This window comes from Anabrus simplex, chromosome 11 (assembly GCF_040414725.1).
Source record: "Anabrus simplex isolate iqAnaSimp1 chromosome 11, ASM4041472v1, whole genome shotgun sequence".
NCBI classification, from domain to species: Eukaryota; Metazoa; Arthropoda; class Insecta; order Orthoptera; family Tettigoniidae; genus Anabrus; species Anabrus simplex.
Genome location: NC_090275.1, coordinates 41254237 through 41278281, shown reverse-complemented (window position 1 = coordinate 41278281; position 24045 = coordinate 41254237). Strand labels below are relative to the sequence as shown.

Below are 24045 nucleotides of genomic sequence, written 5' to 3'. Positions count from 1 at the left end.
GCAACATCTTAGAAAAGGTTTTGGCAAGAGGACGATGAAGAGTCCATTTCAAAATACTGGTCACCAGTGATGTGCACCTATACTCCGTACGGCTCTACTTCTAAATTGACGTTTTAGCAAATTTTGGCTCTGTCTGGTGGTTATGCACTGAAGCATAGACATCCAACCAATCCCAAGCTGCCATTCATATCGATTTATATCGGCAGAGCACGATCTCGAAACCTAGTTGCCAACCCTAATAAATACATTCGCCACGTGGTTAACCTATCTCGCTCAGCGTGTTTGGTATTCGGTACAGTTCGCGATCTTTTGCATTTTCCTTCAATATTTAGTGTGTTTGTCATATTGTTGGAGGCTTCCAGTGACTATGAGATCAGTAGAGTGTTCCCTTTGTAGGCCATAACCTCCTTTTTGTCCCAGCCATTAGCCGCTAGTGATGTGTTATTTCCTCATTCTCTTTTATTGTTAATAATACAGTCTCTTTTAGTGCCAGACATTGTTAGAAAGTGTAGTTCTCGTGAATTTGTTTTCAATCCATATTCATTCGTTTTCTGAGTACTGTATTACAATTTACAAGGGCTGTTTACCGCGGTCATACTGCATCAGCTGTTCTCGCAGGCGTAGCGCGCTGGCAACAGAGGGAAGGCGATGCTCATTTGTTTTACGAAACTTCAATTTAGAAGTAAGGCCGTGCAGAGTATAGTAAGGTGAAAGATTATAAATTGTGTTAAATTTGCATGTCTGAATATCTTTGATGTAAATGGATCAGAAACCTCTATAAACACGTTCAAGAAAAGAGAAAAAACCCATCGAGTAATGCTGTACAGAACTGTTAGGACAGTTCTGTACAGCAGCACAAATGAACGAATCAAATATGTAGGCTTGAATCATACAAGGGACATTTAGATTCATTTGATTTATACATGTAGACATACCTGAAATGAGGTTACAGCTCATAAACACTTTCTGGAGTTCGTTGTTATACTTGTATTCCCCAAGCCAGATGGAATAGTTTTCGGGATCAAATTTCTCCCAGAAGAAAGGTATGGACTTGCTCTCATCTTCGTTCGAGTAGCACCTCTTGAATTCATCCATGTTGAACGTTCTGCAAAAGAGCATAAACATTATGCAGGTGGATTTTTATAATCACAAATTTTGTTCCTTCGGTGAACTGGACATTCAGAAGACGATTTTGTAATTCACACACTAGCTCAGAAGACCGTCGTCAATTTCATCATAACATCACAATGAAACAGTATGTTGTATCTAGCTATCTAAAGGCTGTTTAGCACTTTATTTCAAGATCAACATCAACCTTTCTTCCTATCATACTTCAATAATAGGGGGAATATTTCTCTTTGATGGATATGTAGCACATTCATAGCTCATTCCATGTTAAGAAAACAGTACTGGGGCCGATGACCTTCGATATTAGGCCCCTTTTATGACAACAGGGTTGTCATACCGAACGGCTCTGCTCAACACCATCACGGGAAAACGACAGCACATAAATTTGTGAAATTCAGCATTTAAGTTCAAGACAAATTGTGGAACAAACTAAGCTACAAATTAAACTAAAGGGGACGAGGGGGGTTACAGGGGCTATTTTTGATATCTACAGAATCTGAGATAAACTACAGAACTTAAAAAAACCTTAGCACAGAAGTGTAAGAAGAATTGGGGGGATAAAATAGACAAAAAAATTTTAATGGGCTCGACGGGCGAGGCATCTTAATTGCATTTAATAAATGTTCCCAGGTAATAAAGGCCAGAAAACCGACGCAAGAAATAATGTTGATGACTCGACAAAAGATCACAGTATTCATGTTAAAGAAAAATCACACACGTAGGCATAACTCTCACTCAACACAAGACAATCACGTACTAATTTAAAGCCTAAAAACATACACACAACAAATACTGTAGATGACTCCACTACAGAAGTGAGCTGCTGGTGGTTCACAGAGTGAGGGACTTGTACCAGAGTAACATAGAAGAATAAAAATGAAGGAAGGCAACGAAGCGACGGCTGTTTCCGCCTTTGTGCTTCCCCCTACAAATGTATACATGAAAAAGAAAATGTCATGTAGTTATTTTAATAAGTCAGGGCAAAAATGCCTTTTCCTTCTTATCTATCTTTTCAATACATTACGAAGTACAATATAATATCCCTTACGAGGAATTATGGGTGTCTCAGATAGGGGGTGCTCACTCCTTGTAGGTCCACAAGACCAATACTGTTTACTTAACATGGAATGAGCTATAGAATAGTACACTTTTTCATCATGATTTCTTGGTATTTTTAGTTTAGAACACTTTAAAACATTCAATTAACAATTATTCTAAGTAATTTACTATACCCTGAACATTGTAGCTACTGAATAGATATTACAATGTTCAGTAATAGTTGTGTGGACATCCAGTCACTTGCAAGCTACCATGCAAATCAATTTATATTGGAATTAAGCACTATAGGTTAGTTGCAACGCCATTTTACTTCGATGTTGTTCCTGCCTCAAAACAGCTTGACGTGGTGTAAATGGTGGAAAGCATAAAACGGCGCAAACTTAAATTTTAAGATTTTCAATATATTGCAAGCACAGGGAATCTGACGGGACCAACAAAAAATGTTTTTAACTATGGGAAAAAATACAATGCCGGACCATAAAAGGGGCAGGAGGGAATACTATATTTCCATTCCAGTTGTATTCTTAATTGCTCTTGGCTTGTTTGGATAGCTTTGTATTCTTAATTGCTCTTGGCTTGTTTGGATAGCTAGCCACTACGATCCCTAGGATGCTAAGATTATTCGACGTAGCTGAAAACAACAAACATCCCTAGCAGGTACAATCATAAGTCTAGGAGGCAAAAGTACCACTAATCTTCCAGCTAGATCCGCCAGTTCGTTGCCCACAACCCTCACGTGGCCTGAAGGCTGTGCAAAGGCAATTGGTGCAAGCACTGCACAACATGCTTGGTTCATGAACCTGCTGCACAAACAGGTGTTAGGAAAATTGTATCAATAGAATGCAGAGCCTTAAAAGATAGTGAAGAACTACGCAGTATACACTCTACAGACTCTAGGAAGAGAGATCTTGGTGCTAACATCGGAGATGAACGAGAAACCAACACTCCCTCCCAGCTTAGAACCATATGTTAAGTGTCCAGATACTGGTGAAGTAAGTCCTGGAAATATCTTAAGACAAGCGAAGGCATCAGTGTTCACATTAGGTCAACGGAGCAGATCTAGCAGTATATACACTGTCACTGAACTAGCCTCTGAACATATCGTGTATGTATTCAGGCCCATTCACTCCCTTCCCATTTCACATTTACTACTACGACTCACATGAACACCTTGACCTCACACTTTAATGCCATCAATGTAATCTCCTTTGCCAATTTATTTGCAAAAAATGGAGCTAAATCAAAACCTAAATCAAAAAAAATAACAGTTCTTGACGGTTTTATTCCATGGTCAGTTCTTTTATTTTTAATCCATTAATTATAACTTTCAACTAATATATGCTTCAATTTATTTGGCAAAAATATTAACTCTATCCAATAGCAAATTAATGATTAAATATTGCTCAAAAAACCAATGTTGCATTTCTAAATTTCTGCTGTTTTCTTACGGTATTAGTGGGTGAAATTAATAATAGGATTACATTTTGCACATAATCATAGAATTCATACATTTCTGTATTGAAAGACTTGTAATGCAGTAATCAAAAAATTGTCCGAAAACTTTAGTCCCGATCAAGACATTTACTATCTTATCGGGGTGGAGATTTCACATTTAATCTTCCTCTCTCAATTATGAAAAAATCGTCACAAGAACAGATTCATTCTCAGAGAGAGGTTAAACACACACACACACAGAGAATGAGAGAGAGAGAGTTTAAAAGCCTAGATACTATAAAACAAGAATTCTAGAGGTAAGTCTTACTGCAAGTACATTAACAAGAGAAGATATTTGCCACAAATTTCCATAAATACTTGGAAACTATTCAGGAGGGAAAGGGAGAGGACTCAAAATGAACAAAATTATCCATACCTGTCAACTTTTGGGAATAAAAAATAGGAAGCTTTTTTCATTCTTGTATTTCATTACATATATTGCACCAGGGTCTAGGTAAAAAAAGGACACAATAAAAGGCATACAAATCTACATTTACAATGCAAATTGACCATTAAATTTAAAATCTCAACTAAGAAACAAATGTTTACAAGAAAATGTACCTAATCATTCTAATTTATGACACTATATCACACCGACACACGTAACAAAATGTATAATAGTTTACTAGATGGTAAAATGAACAGAAATTTATAAGCATCTCTGACCACTTGGAGATAAGGTTTGTTATATTTTTTGGCCACAACGTGAAGAGAAAATACCAGAAATTGTCGCTGACAACTCCCTGAAATACATTCAACTCATTAAAATTATGCACCGAAATACACGAAACTACCACATGTGGTCTACAACTACAATGAAACTCCGTACAGAAACAAGGTTAACAGCGCACGAAACACACAATGACAAACTCATGCTTTCGCCCCAATTAAGTCGAGTCGCAGTCCGACTCATGGCTAAATGGTTAGTGTGCTGGCCTTTGGTCACAGGGGTCCCGGGTTCGATTCCTGGCAGGGTTGGGAATCTAACCATGATTGGTTAATTTTGCTGGCACGGGGTCTGGATGTGTCGTCTTCATCATCATTTCATTGTCATCACGACGCGCAGGTCTACAGACGTCAAATCAAAAGACCTGCATCTGGCGTGCCGAACTTGTCCTCCGACACTCCCGGCACTAAAAGCCATACGACATTTCATTTTCAGTTAGTCGCTTCTGCATGCTAGCCTCTCTTGCTTGTAGGACGATTGCTGTCCTGAATACCGAAGCTGTAAAGCACACACACTGCTATGGAGAGCAGGAAAACATGATACATTCCCAAAATAAAGCATCAAATAATTAAGCTTGAAAATGAGGTTTGAGTAAATTACACAAGAATTTATCCTTTATCCTAGAGTAAGATTATTGACCATACTGGAGGTTACATTGGTCAAAAATAGGAAGTAAAAATAAATTGGAAAATCTGAAGACTAGTTAAAAAACAAAGTTTCCGCATAAATCGGAAGAGTTGGCAGGTATGTTATCAATGCACAATCAACAAAGGTTCTTAAAAACACAGTTTAAAACAGATTTGATTTTGAGACTGTTACAGAAAATTTGAAAACTTGCGAGCTCTTGCTCTGTTGTGGAACTGAGCCGCTGCAATACAAAGTGAGAATCTGCATACTAAGGTAAAACTTTCAGTAAGAATTAGTTGTCTGCTATTCCTCCAACTCAGCAAATTTACGGAAATGATTGCGCAACTGCTTGAGAGACTTGTTAATAGACTGCAATTAGCGAGTGTGGCAATTCCTAGTTAATTAGTATGATGTGTGTATGCATTTATTGGGCCATACTGAAGTAAGAGTAAGGAAATGAAATGAGTTTTATTTGTAACAATATAATAGGTTGGATAGCACCAAGGGATTTGCTCAAGGCGTAACGTCCCAATCCAACGGACGAATCACCAACGTCATATGTCCCCAATTTATATGAACAATGCGGAGAGATATGGAACTGAAGCCAGGCTTTTGGCACACAATCTAGTGATTACAAATTCTATACCACCACATCTTCTACCCTGCTGGCCACATTCTAATGGTGAAATATTTTTGACCAATGGGCTCAAACTGCCTAACCATGGTGCCAGACCACATACTGCAGACCTGTCAATCATGGCCACCAGTTAGGCTACATAGGTATTGATGTGATACTTAATATCTTAAGTACCAAATTATATACCATATGAAAATATCAAAATTACAGAACAGCAAGACAGAAAAACAGAAATACACAAATCGAACCATTCATTACCAATACACCAACCGTATACAACTGCATATTACAGAAGTATTTTAGGGTTTGCATTTATGGCAGAGAAAAGAGTTACATTAATACAAATAGCAAAAAAAGACAAGGTTCACTCACCCTTTCGGGAGGGCTTCAAAAGGATCTTTGCTCTTAGGTTCTGCAGCCAGAGCCAACTCTGTCTCGTCCAAATCTTCGGCAGGTTCAGGTGCAGGTTTCTCTTCTTTCTTCTTTTCAACCTTTTCCTTTTTCTTGTCTTTTTTAGCACTTCCTGGATCCTTAGTAGCAGCACTACCACCCTTCAGAGCAGCTGCAGTATGAAACAAAACCCTGTTAAGAACCTTAAAATCTGACTATGTTCAGCAAATATAGTAAAACCTCTAAGAAAAGCCGTATTAAATATCCAATTAAAAATTACCCAACAAGGATATGAAACTATTTTACAAGTTTTCTCCTACACAAGTACATTTTACATTGGATATGGACAGTGAAAGCAGTACCTGCCGTTCTTGAAAACTAGAGGAAAAGTATGAAAAGGTGTGAAAAATGCAAGAACAAATGTGGAATCTTTTTCACTGGGCCCTGCACAAATAACGACCGAGTATTAAAAGGCAGGCAAAAGACGAGGGAACAAATAAACACCTGTATCAGATTTTTTTCAGATCGTTTACTAACAAATTTGAAACATTTCACCGTTAATTAAAAACTGTTTCAGACCAGTGGGATATTGAACATGGCTTTCTGATCACATTCTTTGATCATGAATCACTTTGGAGCTTGCTTACTTGTATGAGCAAGGGAATGATTGGCTGCTTTCTTTAACACTGCAACAATCTGCACTGATTCTAGTGTAAAGTGTGTTAACATTTGCACCAACTACATGCAAAAGATGAAGGTACTTTTCCACTCTTTGAAGGATTTTGATTTTGCCTTATTCATTAAACATTTTGCATCTTTCTACTTGCCCATAATTGGGCCATCCAAGAAAGTACTATATACATCATGTTACTGGACTTCTGTTCCTAATCCATAAGTAGGCTGTCCAATGAGAAATAGCCACCACTCTTTACAACTCTACACAGAATAACTCCCTGTAAGTAGGGTCTGCAAGTACATATCTATGGTATCTCTTGCGTTTTAAAGAGGCAACTAAATGGGAGACGTATTCCCATATGGACGATACCAATCGTACATTCACGGGCATACAACAAGACCTTCAAATTCTCCCGATTTATAATCTTAATGAGATAACAGAGGATATCAATATACTTTTCGAGGAGTTAATAAATTCTTTTCACGAAGGCGCGCGAGTAATACGTCACCTCACGCCTCTCCCCTTACGTCAAACTCCTCTCAACCTCCCCTCACAATCAGTCCTCAACGACCTTCGAGGACGTCACACAGTTAGCCTTAGCACTTGAGGTGGAGTGGTCGATGTAGGACGGGCAAGGAGGTGAGTGACTGGACGGGCACTTAGTTCAGATTTTAACGGCATTTTATTCTTCAGTTCATATTTCCTTTTTCTTTTTTAGGCCCCTATTGTCAACACACAATCAGGTTCAACTAGCATCAGTGTAACTCCACCTCCTAATCAAGAAATCTATTATAATGTGGCATCACCACAACACTGTTTTATGTACAATATGCACATAATTTTATTTGCATAGCCACTTATGTTTTATAATTGACAATTTGTTCTTTTGAACAACAGTGTTAACATATGATTTTAATTGGACTTCATGCTTTATATCATGTTCACACTGCACCACCTTAACATTGAAGATTGACAAGACGCTATCACGCCGCGTCACAGGATACTAAGACTGCATTCACTTATTTTAACGTGTCTTCGCCTTATTTTTAATGTTACGTATTTGTGACTGAAGATGTCCCATAAATGGACGAAACATGTTTCACGAGTGTAATTTAATGTAGTCTTTGTAATAAAGACAATTGCAATATTGTAAAGGTGGAATTATAAAATCTAATTTTCACAAGTTGATACTTTGACAATACAGGCTCTAATATGAAATTTATAACATGCATTATCAGCCTATTTCGGTATTGTTCACAAACAAGGAAATCTGTTGGCTGTGTGTTTCACATGTATGTCAAAGTACAGAATAAGTTTTCGGGCATTACCCCTTTTAAGAAGTTTCCTGCTTAAGAAGTTTTTTTTGTGGTCCCTTGAAAAACTTCTTATCAGAGTTTCACTGTATTTTAAACTAATCACCCCACTGTTAAGTTAAAAATTGAGGCTTCTACAAAATTTTGTACATACGATTGAAAAAACTCAGCAGTGAGGTACCGAACAGTCAACTGGTAACTCAGCACTTAAAAGGTTAAAAGTCGACATTTCATCTGAAAGCGACCAATGAGCGAAGGACTTCCGCCCACCGGCGTACAATGCTGAAACGGCAGAATTTGAAAACAAATTTTTGAAGTTCACCAAAAAATAAGCTAAAATCTGGAGAAATACTGGTATAATCAGGAGGCGGGAAAAAAAAAAAGTCAAAGTTAGCAGGTATGCAAGCACAAACAGGCACACTGGATTATTCAGCATGCTCACCGTTAGCAAGCAAACTTTAGTTTCCTTGACAATGCTAACGTACCTGTAAAAAAACAAAACACTACTATATTTAGTGTTTGACAGACTGAAAAGCTTTAGTTACATTAACCGAGTCGACACTGAACAGTAAAGCTTCCTTGTGCTGAATTACTTTTACACAGATTTAAAATAAATGACAAGGATTGGGAGTTTTATAACATGCTAAGCAAGAAAATGCCAAATTCAATAATGAGGTTTCACTGTAATTGCATGATTTCTGCTGTTATAGTAATAAATAACTCTTCTTATGAGTTAATGAGAAATTTGTGCGAAAACTTTAGTCCCAATCAAGACATTTATTATCTCATCGGGGTGGAGATTTCACCATTAATCTTCCTCTCTTAATTACGAAACTATCATAAGAACAGATCCGTACTCAAAGAGAGGGTCCACAGGTTAATAAATACACACAAGAAAAATGTATAGTCTACAGATTTTTAACTGCAAGAGATTAAGCGATGTAATTCGCAGAGCCGCCATCTTGCTCCACAACACAATCGACTTTTATCAGACGCAGATGAAAGGTTACAAGGAACAGGATGGAAACGCAGGTCCAAAGAAAATCAAATGGTAGACAGTACAGGATCACAAAGTGGCAGTGATCAATAAAACGGCATTCCCACCCATAAAGGCCCACTCTATCAATACCACTTGGTCATCACTAAGAGAATCTTGTCTCCTTCATTGCCAAGAAATCTTAGGCATCACAAAATCAGGCAGCAGACATACTGATACGCAAGTATGCTTGTGAAGCAAGCACGAAAGTGCAAAGAAACAAACCTTTAAACATGTGCAGGTAAATAAAACTGATCGAAATCAGTGGACATACTGTATGAGAACAAAAATGTATCAATTGACGGCAGTGTATGAGACAAAGACTGCCCTTGGCCTCTTGCTTTTCACGTTTGTCCTTGTCTCCCCTCTTCACACACTAACCTGCCTTTATGTTTGTCCTACTGCATTCCTGTTCTTGTTCTTGCTATTTATATATTAAAATCCAATGTAACTCATAACACGACCCCTTAAACTCCTGAATCCTGATCTCTATCCACATTAGGTTCTATAGGCAAATGAAATCGTCATCGGCACTAACGCCTTGATTATAATACCCAAGGCTTCAGCAAGTGAAAATCTCTAATGAAAAAAATTCATAGATCAATATTACTAAGTATGAAAACTTCTGTCCATATAGCTCAAATAATTTAGGTTATAATTTACAGACTATCACAGAGCATCATGAAAGTGTCTTGAATATAAATGCGCAGATGAAACAAATTAATTTTGAACAGATAATGAAAAATTGTCAACCATTTTTGCATATTTATTGACAGCACCTGAAGTTTTTTAGCTGCGCTGATCGTAACAGTGGCAAACAGAATAACCCTGGGGTGATTACATAGCACACACCCACTCAACGAAAAAGACTTCTCACACCACTTGACTCTTCTAGACCTGTATGGCAACAATAGGCAATACAGTAAAACCTTGTTAATCCAAAGTCGTTGGGATGCAAAAATCTGGCTTTGAATTATGATTTTGACTCAATTCAGAAATACCAACTCTTGCTGCGTCACAAAATATTCTAAGGCTCGTTATGCATGCAATTAACCTTGATTCAAAGTTAAAAACCCTCCAAATGCCATGGAAAAAAAATACAGTAGAAATTTGACTATTCGTTCAAATTACGTGGTCCCGCGAGCGTCCCAATTAAACAATGATGTATAAATCCCGATTTCCGGTATCAACCATCCAGAAATTTCAGTCCCATCGACGCTAAATCCTTGACTACGCATTTTTCAAGAAACTGTATCTCACGAAAGGACGGCTGCGGCATACTTACGGATCTTTAAGTTAACGTCCCATCATCGGGGTAAATTGAGGAAGACTGTACTGGTAAAGCGATCGACGGTGTACTTGCATAAGGGACCATCTTAGCATTGCATTCATGTGGTATTGTTAGAGAATCCATGGAAATCAAAGCAGTGAGTGTCCAGAACAATTGGAAGGAGACAGAGCACATTTCGACAGCTCTACTTGAAGACGGAACAAATTTTGTCAAATGTTCGTACTTGCAAAACGTCTACATTATGTCCAGGGTTAGATGTTTATTTTTTTTTTTACTTGTTTTAGAGTTTATTGCCGAACAGGTTTTCGACATGTCCATCAGGGCACTATATAGTCACTGGGCTTTCAGGCAGGAATCTAAACTGCTCCTTCTTAAGAGGTTTTGACAATATTGTTCGGTGCGCACAAATTGATTAGGATGTATGAGCCACACTTTTTCGCCAAACACCGCCATCGCCAGTATTAACAAATTCTGCTTCGCACAATACCTGCTACGTGATATTGTGCCGTTCCTTAAAACGCTGAATACAAAAAAATTAAGATTTCATTGTAACTTGGTAAGTATGAAGCACACTGTAAACACACCTGAGTGAAAGTGCAGAAAGTTACCCATTACACATTCCAGAAGACTCGTTCTAACGTGACAGAAATTTTAAGCTTAAATTACTCTGTAAAACACTATTTGTTTTACAACGTAAAGGCAGTTTTGAATTAGAAGTCTAAGTTTCGGTAATGGGACAGACATTGTTCTTCGAATGACGACCTATCAATATTTTGAATTAAACAAGTTAAATAACATGCAAAACCGTACTTCATGTTTCCAGGAAAGAGCCTCCCAAATTAGGCAGGATTTTGAATTAACAGATTTTAAATTATCAAGGTTCAACTGTAATGGGTTTTCCTGTGCTTGCCTGGCTTTCTTCTTATTCTACACTTATTCCATATAAAGATCAAAAATTTGTCAAGATGGTCCCTCAATGAGTGTTTGATCCCTGCCATAATGATTGAGACAGAGCAGAAAAGAGCATGTTGAGAACTGAGAAGAGAGGGATGAACAGCAACTGGGATTGATGAGAGAGCCTATCTATTTGAAGACAACAGTGTATGACCATGTGGAGACTGTCCCTGTCCTTTTGTGTTTTCATGTTTGTCCTCATATCTCATTTCTATTGCTCCCTCTCCCCACAATGAACAGCCATTATGTTTGTCCTATTATGTGGTGTTCCTTCCCTACACCATAAATCCATTTGATATCTTTTATAAACGCATACCGTTTAGATTTCTACAGCATCAATCCAACAGATACTGATACATACATCTCAAGTTCATTTCATTAACAATGAGGCAGTACATACCTTGATGTTCAGCAAATTTCTTTGGGTCAAATTCAGCTGCTTTCTCACAGAGTTTGAAATCCCCAATTACTGCCTTGACCTCGGGCTGGTTGATGATTGTAGTGAACCACCGATTTACATTCTGGAAGGGCTTCCTGTATTGAAATTCACACAAAGGCATTAATTCCAAATCAATGTATCTATTAAATGGCTTGCAGACATTTATGAAATATATGGCAATTATAAAAGACATAACCTGGCATATAAACACAAAGAAAATGCAAAGCCAGAGGTGTGTCATCTAGTTCTCTTACAACAATCAGACCCCGACAATTATTCTGCTAAAGGCATCATTCTGAACCAACCTCTCCACATCACAGACACTCAATCTAATAGGATTTCACTGATAATACCCGTAACTAAATTGAATGCCAGACCTTCCTTCCACCGAGGATCAATTTAGTTCGAATTCTTTGTTCCCTCTGTAGCAAAGTAAATTTAGTTCGAATTCTTTGTTCCCTCTGTAGCAAAGTAAAATGAAAAAACATCCGGTACTTCAATCTACTCCAGCATCACCCACTCTCAATATATATTTGAGTTTGTAACTGTAAGTGTACAGTTCATAAAACATGGGCAAATGTGTGGTATAAGATTGCATTCCTTCAGTGCTACAAACTTATTAAAAAGGGTTAACGGGCACATCGGGGGTTGAGAAGAGATTGATGAGCCTATCTACTTGAAAATAGCAGTGTATGAAGATGTGAGATTGTCCTTGTCCTCTGCTGTTTTCAAATCCATCCTCGTTTCTTACTTCAGTTGCTCCCTCTTCCCTCACTGACCCGCTACAATCAAAACGGGTTAGGACATTTTTGTGGGGACCAAGAAAAAAGTTCCAAAAGAGGGAACGTGCTAAAAAAATTAAAAACTATTACACTGTTTAATTTAAGGTTAGGTTTGAACGTAAAACTAATTACGATGAAATCAAAGAAACAAGTGTTTACAATTATAAGTAATGAAATTATACGTTTTGGAACACCAACAAAGCATCAAGGAAAAATGTTTTTAGTGACCTGTACTATACACATAACTTACAATTATGTTTAAAGTTATCGTATTCTCAATAAACTTTTAATGTTTCATTTGTAAAATGTCTAGCTTTTTTCTCTTCCATAACTAAACGTCCTCTGAACCACTATGCGCCAATACAGTATGCCTAATTTTTGTACACTGTTACAGACTTAACACACCCCCCACCCCCTCTCTATCCACTCATCAGCTATGAGGCTGATTGGCAGCAGCTCTCCATTCTTCACATTTCAGTTCATGGGAGTCGCATCACGTGTCATCCATTATTTGAATCATGTACTCTAATCTTGATCGTCTTATATTTTTCCTCTAATATTTTCTTCAATAACCCATCATGTCTAAGTATATGGCCTATTAAATGATCCTGCCGTTTTTTTACTTGTGTCATAAAACACCTCTTCATTCATGACTGACAGTCACTGCAGCTGTAGGCCGACACGCTAGGGCTGTTAAGTCCTCTACCAAATCCTTACTCAGGCCAGTCACTGCTGACGCATCGTGCATGCAACGTGGCCAGGAACGCTAATTTAAATTTCTTATGATGGGAATATTACAAAGGTACTAAAGAGTGGCGTGCACGTGCTATCGAGATTTCTGTAATATGTATTTAATAGCACATGGACTGGGACTTTGGAATAATGACATAATCACCAGGGAAACTCCCAAGACAGACGTCTTAACCAGTTTCGACTGCATTGTGATCGTCCTTGTGTGTGTTCCTTTCTTACTCCTCCTCTGCCTCCAAGAGGATCAACAGTTAGGGAATCACACAGCAGGAAGAAAAAATATGACACTCCAGAATCATGTTTATCCTACAATAAGCCTACTGTAATTATTAGAGTTTTTTGTTTTAACATTGCTTCTGTGCGTACTTTCTATGGAGTTGTAGGCCACGTGATTTTTCTTGCGGTTCTGTGCATTATATGCGATCAAATGCATGAATTAAAAATAAAAACCTGATTTTTTATTTCTAAAAGTTGGCAGGTATGGCAGAGGAGATGCAGATAATCATGGTCCGGTTCACAAGAACCAGCGGGAAGTGTGGAAGGGAGATCAACGCTGGCAAGACAAAGATCACGTGTTATCGATTTCACTTAATATTCACAGGTGGTGTTATCGATCGATAGTGATTGGTGGTGCAACTTTTGAACGAAGTTTCATAGCCATCTGCGCTCATTTTTTCTAGATCTTATCTAATTGCTGACATACGTACTCCTCGCAAGCTCTGGTTCGATAAGCTCAAATTAATGTGCGCGTGTTCTAATGATGGTTTATGTGACATCACAGATTTAGAATGAAACTGTAATGAGTCAACCGTCTGCAATCGTCACTCAAGCAGTCAATCTATGCTGTATATTGAGATATGGATCCCAGACCCTGCAGAAGTAAAGGAAATGCTACGCGTGCATGGAGCCCAAAGATAAGTGAACAGATTATTATGGAACTTGTAAAAAATTCAGAATCCGACCTGTATAAAAGTGACTGTAAAGAACTACAAGCGCCTCATAAACAGAAGAACAAGTTGCAAAAAGACAAAAGGGAGGTGAGAGGCACGGGAGCACAATTGAAACAAGATACTGCTGCTGTAAACATGCCTGTTTTTTCGTCCCCTATCGTTTTCTCGTATATATATATATATATATATATATATATATATATATATATATATATATATATATATATATATATATAATTTATCCTAGTTTTGCCAAACGAAAAAAATGAAATTATTACGACAACAGATATCACTAGTAACATACCTCCGTAGCACTGCCGCTTGGTCTTCACACAATACTTGTTCCCGATTTTCACAATTCTCAGAATCACTATCACTACTACATTAATCAGAATATAATTTTGAACCACTACTAGGAAGTTTACCGTCTCCAATTTCACATTCCTTCAAACATGTCGTCACTACTGCACGATAAGTATACGGGGTGTGAACTCCAACACGAATAACATCCAACTGGAAGACTGACTATGTTTATAAACTTCATCTGCTTGTAAAATACCCATACGAAAGACTGTCAATAAGGTGAGAGAGCTTGCCGAGTCATGGGAATGTAGCATGGTCTCATTACGCACTAGTTATGTGCCTTGGTAGGTGTGCTATTTACCTACGGATGAGCCCAATTTAGCACACTGGGGCAAAATGCTAGCAACCAGGAATGAGTTAGCTGGAAAATTTATAATGTCCAATAACGGACCAACTGGTATTATAAATTTACTCATTCGGGACAAGTATTTTAGGTTCCCTATGGGAATCAACATCTGTATCATATGATGGCCAGGCAGGCACCAATTTTTGAAAATGAGAGTCTTATAGTGCATTGGCACCACCAGTTACTCCAAGTAGCCAATGCAATGGCCTCCATAGGTGTGCTATTTACCAACCGATTAGCCCAATTTAGCACACTGGGGCAAAACGCTGGCAACCAGGAATGAGTTAGCTGGAAAATTTATAACGTCCAATAATGGACCAACCACAGTAAAACCTCGATGCACAGTTTTTCAAGGGAGAGAGGGGAAAATGACAGATGTGGGAGAACGATAAATGCGGGCAACATAAAAAAATAAGGGGAAAGCAAAATAATAAAATACGGGTACTGTATTTGGACTCTTCGTTATGTAAATATATTATAAAAACAACAAAGGTGTGCGGACTCCGGAGCCGGTCTTTCGAGTTGTCGCGTGATAGGCGATCTACGCGCATATGAAAATGCGGCCCTACCTAAGATGAATGCTAATGTTTAATTCGGCACACAAACAGCCCCCGAACTGTTGGAACAAAAAAAAGTTGAAATCCTCGACCTGATCGAGACCCCTTGAACCAAAGGCCAACACGCGCTAACTATTTAGCTCACACAATACGTAATGGTATCAAAATATTTCAACCCTGATATAGGCCTACGCGATGAAATAAAAAGCGTGACTTTTGCGTCGGCAAATTTCACTTTAACCCATTTGGAACAAATATTTCAAGTTTCTTTACACATTTCGTAATAACTGAAAACCTTAATAGTCCAGTCCTCGTATTGCAAATTAAGGGTATACGTGGATATTACAGCAATAACCTGTATTTAGGAAAAGATTCCGCAGATCTTTTGCGAACGAGAGGTTACACTACGCGGCTCCCGCAGCTAGGCTCAGAAGATGTCACCAAGGTTAGAAATTCAACACGGCGTGTCTTGGACGATCGGCAAAGGGGCCTGTACGAAGCTGCCAACTTAGGAACTAGTTACAAGACTAGGCTATGAGAAAAGTTTATTGGTCTGGCTGGGTTAGGTCTGGATTGTAACGACTATTGGGCAGAGCAACAAAGCGGTCACCAGGCCTCTAGCATCCCAAACACTCCACAAGGTACAACGCGATTAATCACCCTGGGACTAATTAAAACGTATCCAGCACACTGCGTGATTTTATCATTTTCAACAAAGTTGGCAGCCCTAGCCAGCCTGTACCAACACAGAAAGTTGTGGAAAATTTGATGTCAACACTGCCTATGTTTTAATTCTTGTAAATAAGAATATTTCAAGGAGTGGGGTAGTGGGTCAAGGAGCAGCAGGCACCAGGAGGCTCGTAGTGAGGTTGCGCGTGAATAATCTGCGCACAGCACTCCAGCCTACAAAATCCTTGTTCGAGACTAGCAACTCAGAATCGCTCGTACATTCTCGCGTAACACGTTGACGCTATATGCTAAGAGTATTGAGGAGCCTCTATATTTTAAAAAATGTGCATATATTTTTCTTACGTACGATCGATCAATGCGGGAAAATTGTGGCCGAGGACAAATGATTTTTAGAAGATGAATGCAATAAAATGACAGTTTAACATAAATTTCATCTTATATGTTATCCATATTGAACCGAGATCACAAATACTTATAAAGTAATGAATAGTATTGAATGTATTAAATGATGGTGTTAGGTCATCAACCCAGAGGCTAGTTGGATCCTCAAATACCACCACCACAGGCTATGCAGTTATGAGGAAACCGCAAAAACCAATTGAAGCGTACTAGGCAAGATGAGTGGTGAGGTAGTTTGCCATTGCTTTCCTCATTGGACCAGGTGCTACTCCAGCACAACCGATCCTATGAGCAACACCTTTCGTAACACTCGACACTAGTCGTGCTCCAAATGACATTACTCAGCACCACCCATACCCCCAGCAGCTTCCTTATTCTCACAGCCATGGATGAGACTGGGACTTCAGGGGGAAGCTACACTTTACTCTGGCCTGTGCCAAGAGACGGATACAAAAATACTGCATCCATCAAGAAATGGCAACAGGCGGTGCCAGACATGCCAACTTTCAAAAGTGAAAAATCAGGAGAAATTTTGCAGCGAATCGCGACACATCACTGATGGCAGAACATGTACAAATTCATTATAATTCAATACATTAACAATTCTATTTGGTCATATATATTTTTTTCATCATTTACATCAATACTAAATACTGGCCATACCTGAACTGTAGGAACACGTGACTTCTCATCCTTCAACATGGTGATCACATTACGACTAATTGTTGTTCAACACACCAGTAGCTGACTTAGCCCTCTTCAGAAACTCGGAACTAAATTTTTGCTCAAAGCACTTGCCTTGCCGAACTGATTTCAAGGTTAAAAGTTTCTCCAAAGTTTGTTCAGACAGCAAAGATCTGAACTGTGTTTTTGTCTTTGTGACTCTGCTAAAAATCCTTTCACATTCTGCATGGCTATGTGGAATTGATAAAATAGCAAGCATCACCTTAGAGAGTCTCATATTTAAGTACACCATCAGCTGATTTCATCTGACCTACCAATGCCCATTGAACATCAATTCTTCCTTTTGCCAGGTCTGTTTCTTCGAGCTGAAAGTTACAGAACTGGCGTGCAGAATATCAGTTTCTTTATCCAAATGTTCCGTTTCACTAGTCAAAATGTTCGGACAATTGTTAATAAAAAAATCTAAGGCTAGAAAATGATGCCTTACTTATAGCAGAAATATTCGCAACTGCTGCATTAATTAAAACTTCATCTTTGAATGGAAATTTGTGTACCATGTAGTCACACGATGAAGAGAAACACTTTCTAACAAACTTAAAGAATATGCACTTTTCCTCAGACTTCAAGGTGTTCACTAAAACAAACGCAGAGTTCCCTATCATCAGATCACAATCATCCTTTTGATTTGCTGGAGTATGATAATCTACATCAAGGAGAGAGGAGGATCTTTTAATAACGTCTGGTTTCACAAACCTTGCCATCACATTCTTCAATAGTTCCTCCAAAACTGACCTCAATAAGTGGATGTGCGGCATACTTGACTGAAGAGCTACGTTTGGATTCTCAAAGATATCCATAAAACTTGAGAGAAAAAGGCAAAAAAATGTAAATTTGATGAAAGGAACATGAAAAGTCGTTCTTCACGTGACAACGCATGGCTCTTAGTGTCATCAGTAGTTTCATTTTTTTAGTGAAACTGATAACTGGGTTTTCCTTTTAACTGAGGTGAAATGTTATGAGAATCCTTAACGTTTTCAGACAAACAAGACACATCTGCACTTAAACTGTGCTTAGGAACTTTGTAAGTCTTTCAAGTTCCCATCTGAGAATCCTTACTCACAATTTCGCTCCTGAATAATGTAACCAAAGGGTCCAACTAGAGATGGGCACTATCGACTGATAACTATCGAACTAGTCGACTGAATTCAGTCGCATTCCTGCCACGCATCTCTCTACGTTTCACTGTCCAGTCAGCACAAAACAAGTCCACTGAATTCAGTCGCATTCCCGCCACGCATCACTCCACGTTTCACTGTCCAGTCAGCACAAAACAAGTCGACTGAATTCAGTCGCACTCAAGTCACAGCGACATGGAAGCGAATTGGTTTATGGTCACTTCGGATATGTAATATATAATTAACTTCATATGTACCTACGATACATGGCGATTTTCTCTTGTCGTTTATACGCTCTTTATTTCGTTGCATATTTGTTTATGTTAATTGCGTTAATACCTATTCATACATAAGGTATAACCATAGCGATCGCTATGGTATAACTATAATAATAATAATAATAATAATCATAATAATAATACTGAATAATTATAATAATAATAATCTAGAAAATACGGTAGTGTTGTGTTTGGCTGTTCTCATCTACAGTATATCTTGATTGTGTACTACAGCAACGCGTTTTACATATTATTGTTAACATTGTTCGGGAATAGAGCCTCATTGTCGTCTTTCTACGTTTCACTGTCCATTTAGCACCAAGAAAGGCCATTCGTATGATGTTGGTTCGTATTAAGGGCATCTCTCTATCTATTAGCCCTGTGTACGAACGAGTGCATAAATCGGATTTTAATGCGTGTCTATACAAGTGATTTCTAATTATTGGTACATTGCGTTAAAATGAGCCGAATTCGTAAATGTACTACTCTCCACTTTTGATACGGAGAGTTTCGACTGGAAACATTCGAATGTTTTTCATGGACTGACTAGTTGCGTTATATGAATACTTTCATTCGACTGAAATCATTCGACTGTTCAGTCTTCTCGACAGGAAGTAATGAATACTTTTGCTCGACTGAAAACATTCGACTATTTAGTCGATAGTTCGAAGGGACTATCGCCCAACTAGTCGATAGTGCCCATCTCTAGGTCCCACTGAAGCAAAATCCTATCTAAACACCTTCTTAGTGATAACCATCGAGTAAGCACATGCTTCAAAATTTTCCTGATCTCTGTGTTGTGTAAAGTCTGAAATTCTCTGAACTTTTCTTTCCTCTTTGCACTCCTTTCCAGATAATAAGATATATCAATTATACTTTCATCTACATTTACGGGCAAGCACGCCGCACCCTTCTCGGCAGCAAGATTAATTAGGTAACAAAAGCAGCCTACAATGATTATGTTACCATTTTCCTGCTTCAAACATTCTGCCACACCATTCCTTAATCCTACCATTACTGGAGCATTAGCACCAAGAGCTAGGCAGTTTTTTAATGGAATGCAGAATTCCCGAAAAGTTAAGAGCAAAATATTGGCAATGTTAGCTCCAGTAGCATACCCTTCTAAATTAGGCACAGAGAGTAGACAACTCTGAATTTCATTGGGTTCAAACCTAAAAAATGTTACAACAATGGGATAAATCTTCAAGTCGCTTGTATTACTACCATTAGTAGCAACAGAAAATGCATTCACCTGCAAATGTGATACATTTTCGCCCTTTCTTCCATGCACATTTCTGTAATGATAGCCGCTGTTTTCGTTCTAGCACACCCATATCGTTTAGCGATTTCCGAATCAGGAAACATTTTGCGAAACAAAGGTCCGGCGTGATCGGCACAATTTACAGGCAGGTTATGTTCTACTATAAATGACGTAAATAATGCCTCGACATTCGTCACAGGATTTACATCTTGGTTTTTACATGAAAATTTCAGTTTCTGGTTTCTTTCTACACACTGGACACTCCTTATATTTTTTCGTTTGCATATGCTTGAGTATATCGCATTTCCCACCATGTGCAACAAAAAATCACACCTACATATAGTACAGAATGTGAACGTTGGTCCCTTTCTGGATTCACTCAAACACGGAAACTCTTCCCTATAAGCACTTTTAAACACTGCATCATATTTCTTTTTTGACATTTTGGCCAAAACAAATATTAAGGCACAGCACGAGCACTTCTACGGGTAAAACAACTATGGTGTGCTACTTCTGAGGTTAGGTTACTCCAAAGAGAATGTTACTCGCTTGCAAAGAGAATGACTGTATTGTAGACCAAAGAGCAGCACATGACTGGCCACCGTGCCCCGTACTGCCATCTGGTATCATTATTAGAACTACTATCGACCAGCCATACTCAGCCATATATCGATACGAGGAAATCCGCGGGAGTTTAAAATAATACGAAAATTACGGATATTGCTCTGAAAATCGGGAGATCGGACCCGGCGATCGGGAGGAACAATGAAAAATCGGGAGACTTGGCACGTCTGCGGTGCCCTGGAACCCCTGAAAAACTTTATAAGTATTTATAAAACAACAGTTCGAGGAACAACACAAAGGGCACTAGGAAAGTTTTGCAATGTGAGTGAATGCTTCAGACTTTTTCAAAATAATTTCCACCACACCCAATACACTTCTCCATACATCGAAACCAGTCACTGAACCAACTCTTGCCACTTTTCTTCTGTTGCATTTTCACACTCTTGATCCCATGCTGCCAGAAGCTCCTCATCAGATGCCTAATGCCGCCCTTTCAACCTCATCTTCACTTCTGGGAAGAGTGCGAAATCACATGGGGCAATATCAAGACTGTATGGAGGGTGATCAAGCACAGTCAACGATCATCTGGCAAGAAAATCCATTGTTACATTAGCACGATGTGCTGGAGCACTGTCGTGATGCAAGAGCGAAGTGATGAGCCATGACCTTGGACAGAGCTGCTTGAGAGCCTGGATGACCTGAGGCAGTCTAGTCTCACTGTACCACTTCGCATTAACTGTCCTTTATGTTTCTAGCACAACCCGAGTCAGGATGCCCCGTTCAATGAAGTAGACTGCAATCATTCTTCACTGACCTTGACTTTCGCAGTCACAGGAGTACCCACATCTTCAAACACCCACACCTTGTTCTGGGATTTTGTTGGGACATCTTAATAATAAAGCCAAGTTTCATCACCTGCAACGATATTGACGCTACGCGAAGTCCCATTTTCAAATTGTTTTAGCATTTCTCTGCACCATTTCACTCGAGCCGTTTGTTCCTCTGAAAGTGAACGGGGCACCCAAACCTTCCTAACATGGAACTGGTCGTGTAAAATTGAATGAATAGCTGGTGCAGGAATGTGAATGGTCTCTTCTACCTGCCGATATGTCAATCGCCTCTCATGCTGCAATATTTTCCTCACAGCTTCAATGTAAAGAACATTGTAAGGGAAGAAATGGAATGAGTTTGCAGACAAACTGGAAGAGGACAGTAGAGGAAATATGAAATTGCTATACAGAGTAGTGAAAAACAAGCGAAGGGATCAAGAGACCATAAAAGCAATAGAACGTGATGATGGAACTCTGGCACAAGAGGGAGAAATTGAACAAGAACTCGAGATCTATTTTGAAAAGCTGCTGAATGGAGATACAGAAAACATAACGGATAGAGGAGAGCCAAGTCAAGGAACCACAACTGAACCACCAATTACATGGCTTGAGGTTGAAAATGCGCTCAAGAGCATGAAGAAAGGAAAGGCAGTGGGCGTAGATGAACTAAGTGCAGATATGCTGAAAGCAGCGGGAGTTCCAGGAATCCAATGGCTCTATAGACTGCTCAACAAGATATGGGAGGAAAATACTATTCCTGAGGACTGGAAGATGGGCATCATTGTACCTCTGTTCAAGAAAGGAAGCCGACGAAAATGTACTAATTACCGTGGTATCACACTACTGTCTCATGTCCTGAAAATATTGGAAAAAATAATAGAGACCAGAATCAGAGATATTGTTGAACCAATTTTGGAACAAGAGCAGTATGGTTTCAGACCAGGAAGGTCAACTACAGACCTTATATTTGCAATTGGGATGCTAATGGAAAAATACTGGGAGAAGAACAAGCCTTTATTCCTAATATTTTTGGACATTGAGAAAGCATACGATAGTGTACCAAGGGAAAGAATTTGGCAATGCATGAAAGAACTTCAAGTGCGAGACAGCCTCGTAGACAAAGTGAAAATGTTGTATAGTGGGAACAGAAGCTGTATTCAAGTAGGATGTGGTTTGTCGGACTGGTTTGAAACAAAGAGGAGTGCAGCAGGGCAGCTCATTGTCACCACTTCTATTTATTATTGTAATGGATGTAGTAATGAAATCTATTAGAAGGAAAGAACATGGAGATATCAAAGCCTTCACATTTGCAGATGATGTTGGAATCTGGAGTGACTCAGAAGAGGAATTGGGAGAGAGAATACAAAGCTGGAATGAGGAGTTTAAGAAATATGGTTTAAACATCAGCAAGATCAAGACTGTGGTGATGAAAGTGTGTGGGGAAGGAGCGGAACCAAGTCATGTTAAATGAAGCTCAACTGGACAGCGTTCCAGTTTTCAAATACTTGGGTAGCGTTATATCAAATGACAACCTATCAAAACATGAGGTGAACAATCGAATCAATAAGGCAACACAATTCTACCACCAGGTAAGACACCTGCTGTGGGATGAGCAAATACCCATGAAAACAAAAATGACATTGTACAAGTCCTACTATACACCAATTCTTACATACAGTCTCGAAACCACAACACTGACCAATAGAGATAATTCCAAACTTCAGGCAGCTGAAATGAAATTCCTACGCACTATGATCCAGAAAACCAGGAAAGACAAGATTAGGAATGAGAAAATTAGAGAAGAAGTAGGAATAGACAATTCTCTCCTAAATACAATTCAGATATCAAGACTGAAGTGGTTTGGTCACATGAAGAGGATGCCAGGAAATAGAAGTGTAAGGAAGGAATTTGACAGAAAGGTAGAAGGAAGACGACCCGTGGGAAGGCCACGAAGGAAATGGATAGATTTAGTTAAGAGCGATGTAATGCTGAGAGGTCATGATTGGGACAAGTTGGTGGAGGAAGAATGGTACAAGGACAGGATGAGATGGAGGAGGCTCATATACCACACCCGGGAAACTGGAGATGGTTTAGGATGATGATGATGATGATTCAATGTTTTCCTGAAGTCACTGATTCAGACGGTCGCCCAAAACGAGGATAGTCTTCAACCTCAAAATTTCCCCTCTGGAACTCCTTGTACCAGCGGAAAATTGTCCGATGTGAACAGTCTTTCCCCAGCACAGGAGTCATTTCCTCCAAGTGCTGGTCAACAGTTAATTGAGCAAAACTGTAGCGGATAATTGTGTGATATTCACCTTTCGACCACACTGACATCTTAACTTGCTTTCAATCAAACTGCTTGGTAACAACTGGTGTGAAGGTCACACCTTGCTGTCTTATAGACCGGTTTTCACCCCCCTTTTCATCCCTCACCATAACAGGGGTATCCAGCCAACTGTTTTTGCATATTGCAAAACTTTCCTAGTGCCCTTTGTAGATGCAGGGAAATTCAACATTGGTTTACAGGGTGGGGCAGAGTGGACTCCTTAGTTTCAATAAATCACTGAAGAGCGTGCACGTGAGTAAGCGGAGTGGGAGTAGTAGCATTTGGTGGGGGAAAAGACACCATTTTAGTAGTCACC

General features: G+C 39.0%; 1 protein-coding gene across 2 annotated transcripts in view; it reads right to left on the bottom strand.

Annotated features, from left to right (window-relative positions):
• The window catches only part of eEF1gamma (elongation factor 1-gamma), a 72553-nt gene that overhangs the window by 24354 nt on the left and 24154 nt on the right, over window positions 1–24045 (bottom strand). For both annotated transcript variants that reach the window (XR_010861244.1, XM_067155648.1), the window contains exons 6-8: window positions 11733–11866; window positions 6045–6234; window positions 936–1105 (exon numbers count right to left, since the gene is read on the bottom strand). Coding sequence is in view for 1 of the 2 variants with exons in the window: in XM_067155648.1 (XP_067011749.1) it covers window positions 936–1105; window positions 6045–6234; window positions 11733–11866 (494 nt within the window). In the remaining variant the exon portion in view is untranslated. The remainder of the gene's footprint in view (window positions 1–935; window positions 1106–6044; window positions 6235–11732; window positions 11867–24045) is intronic.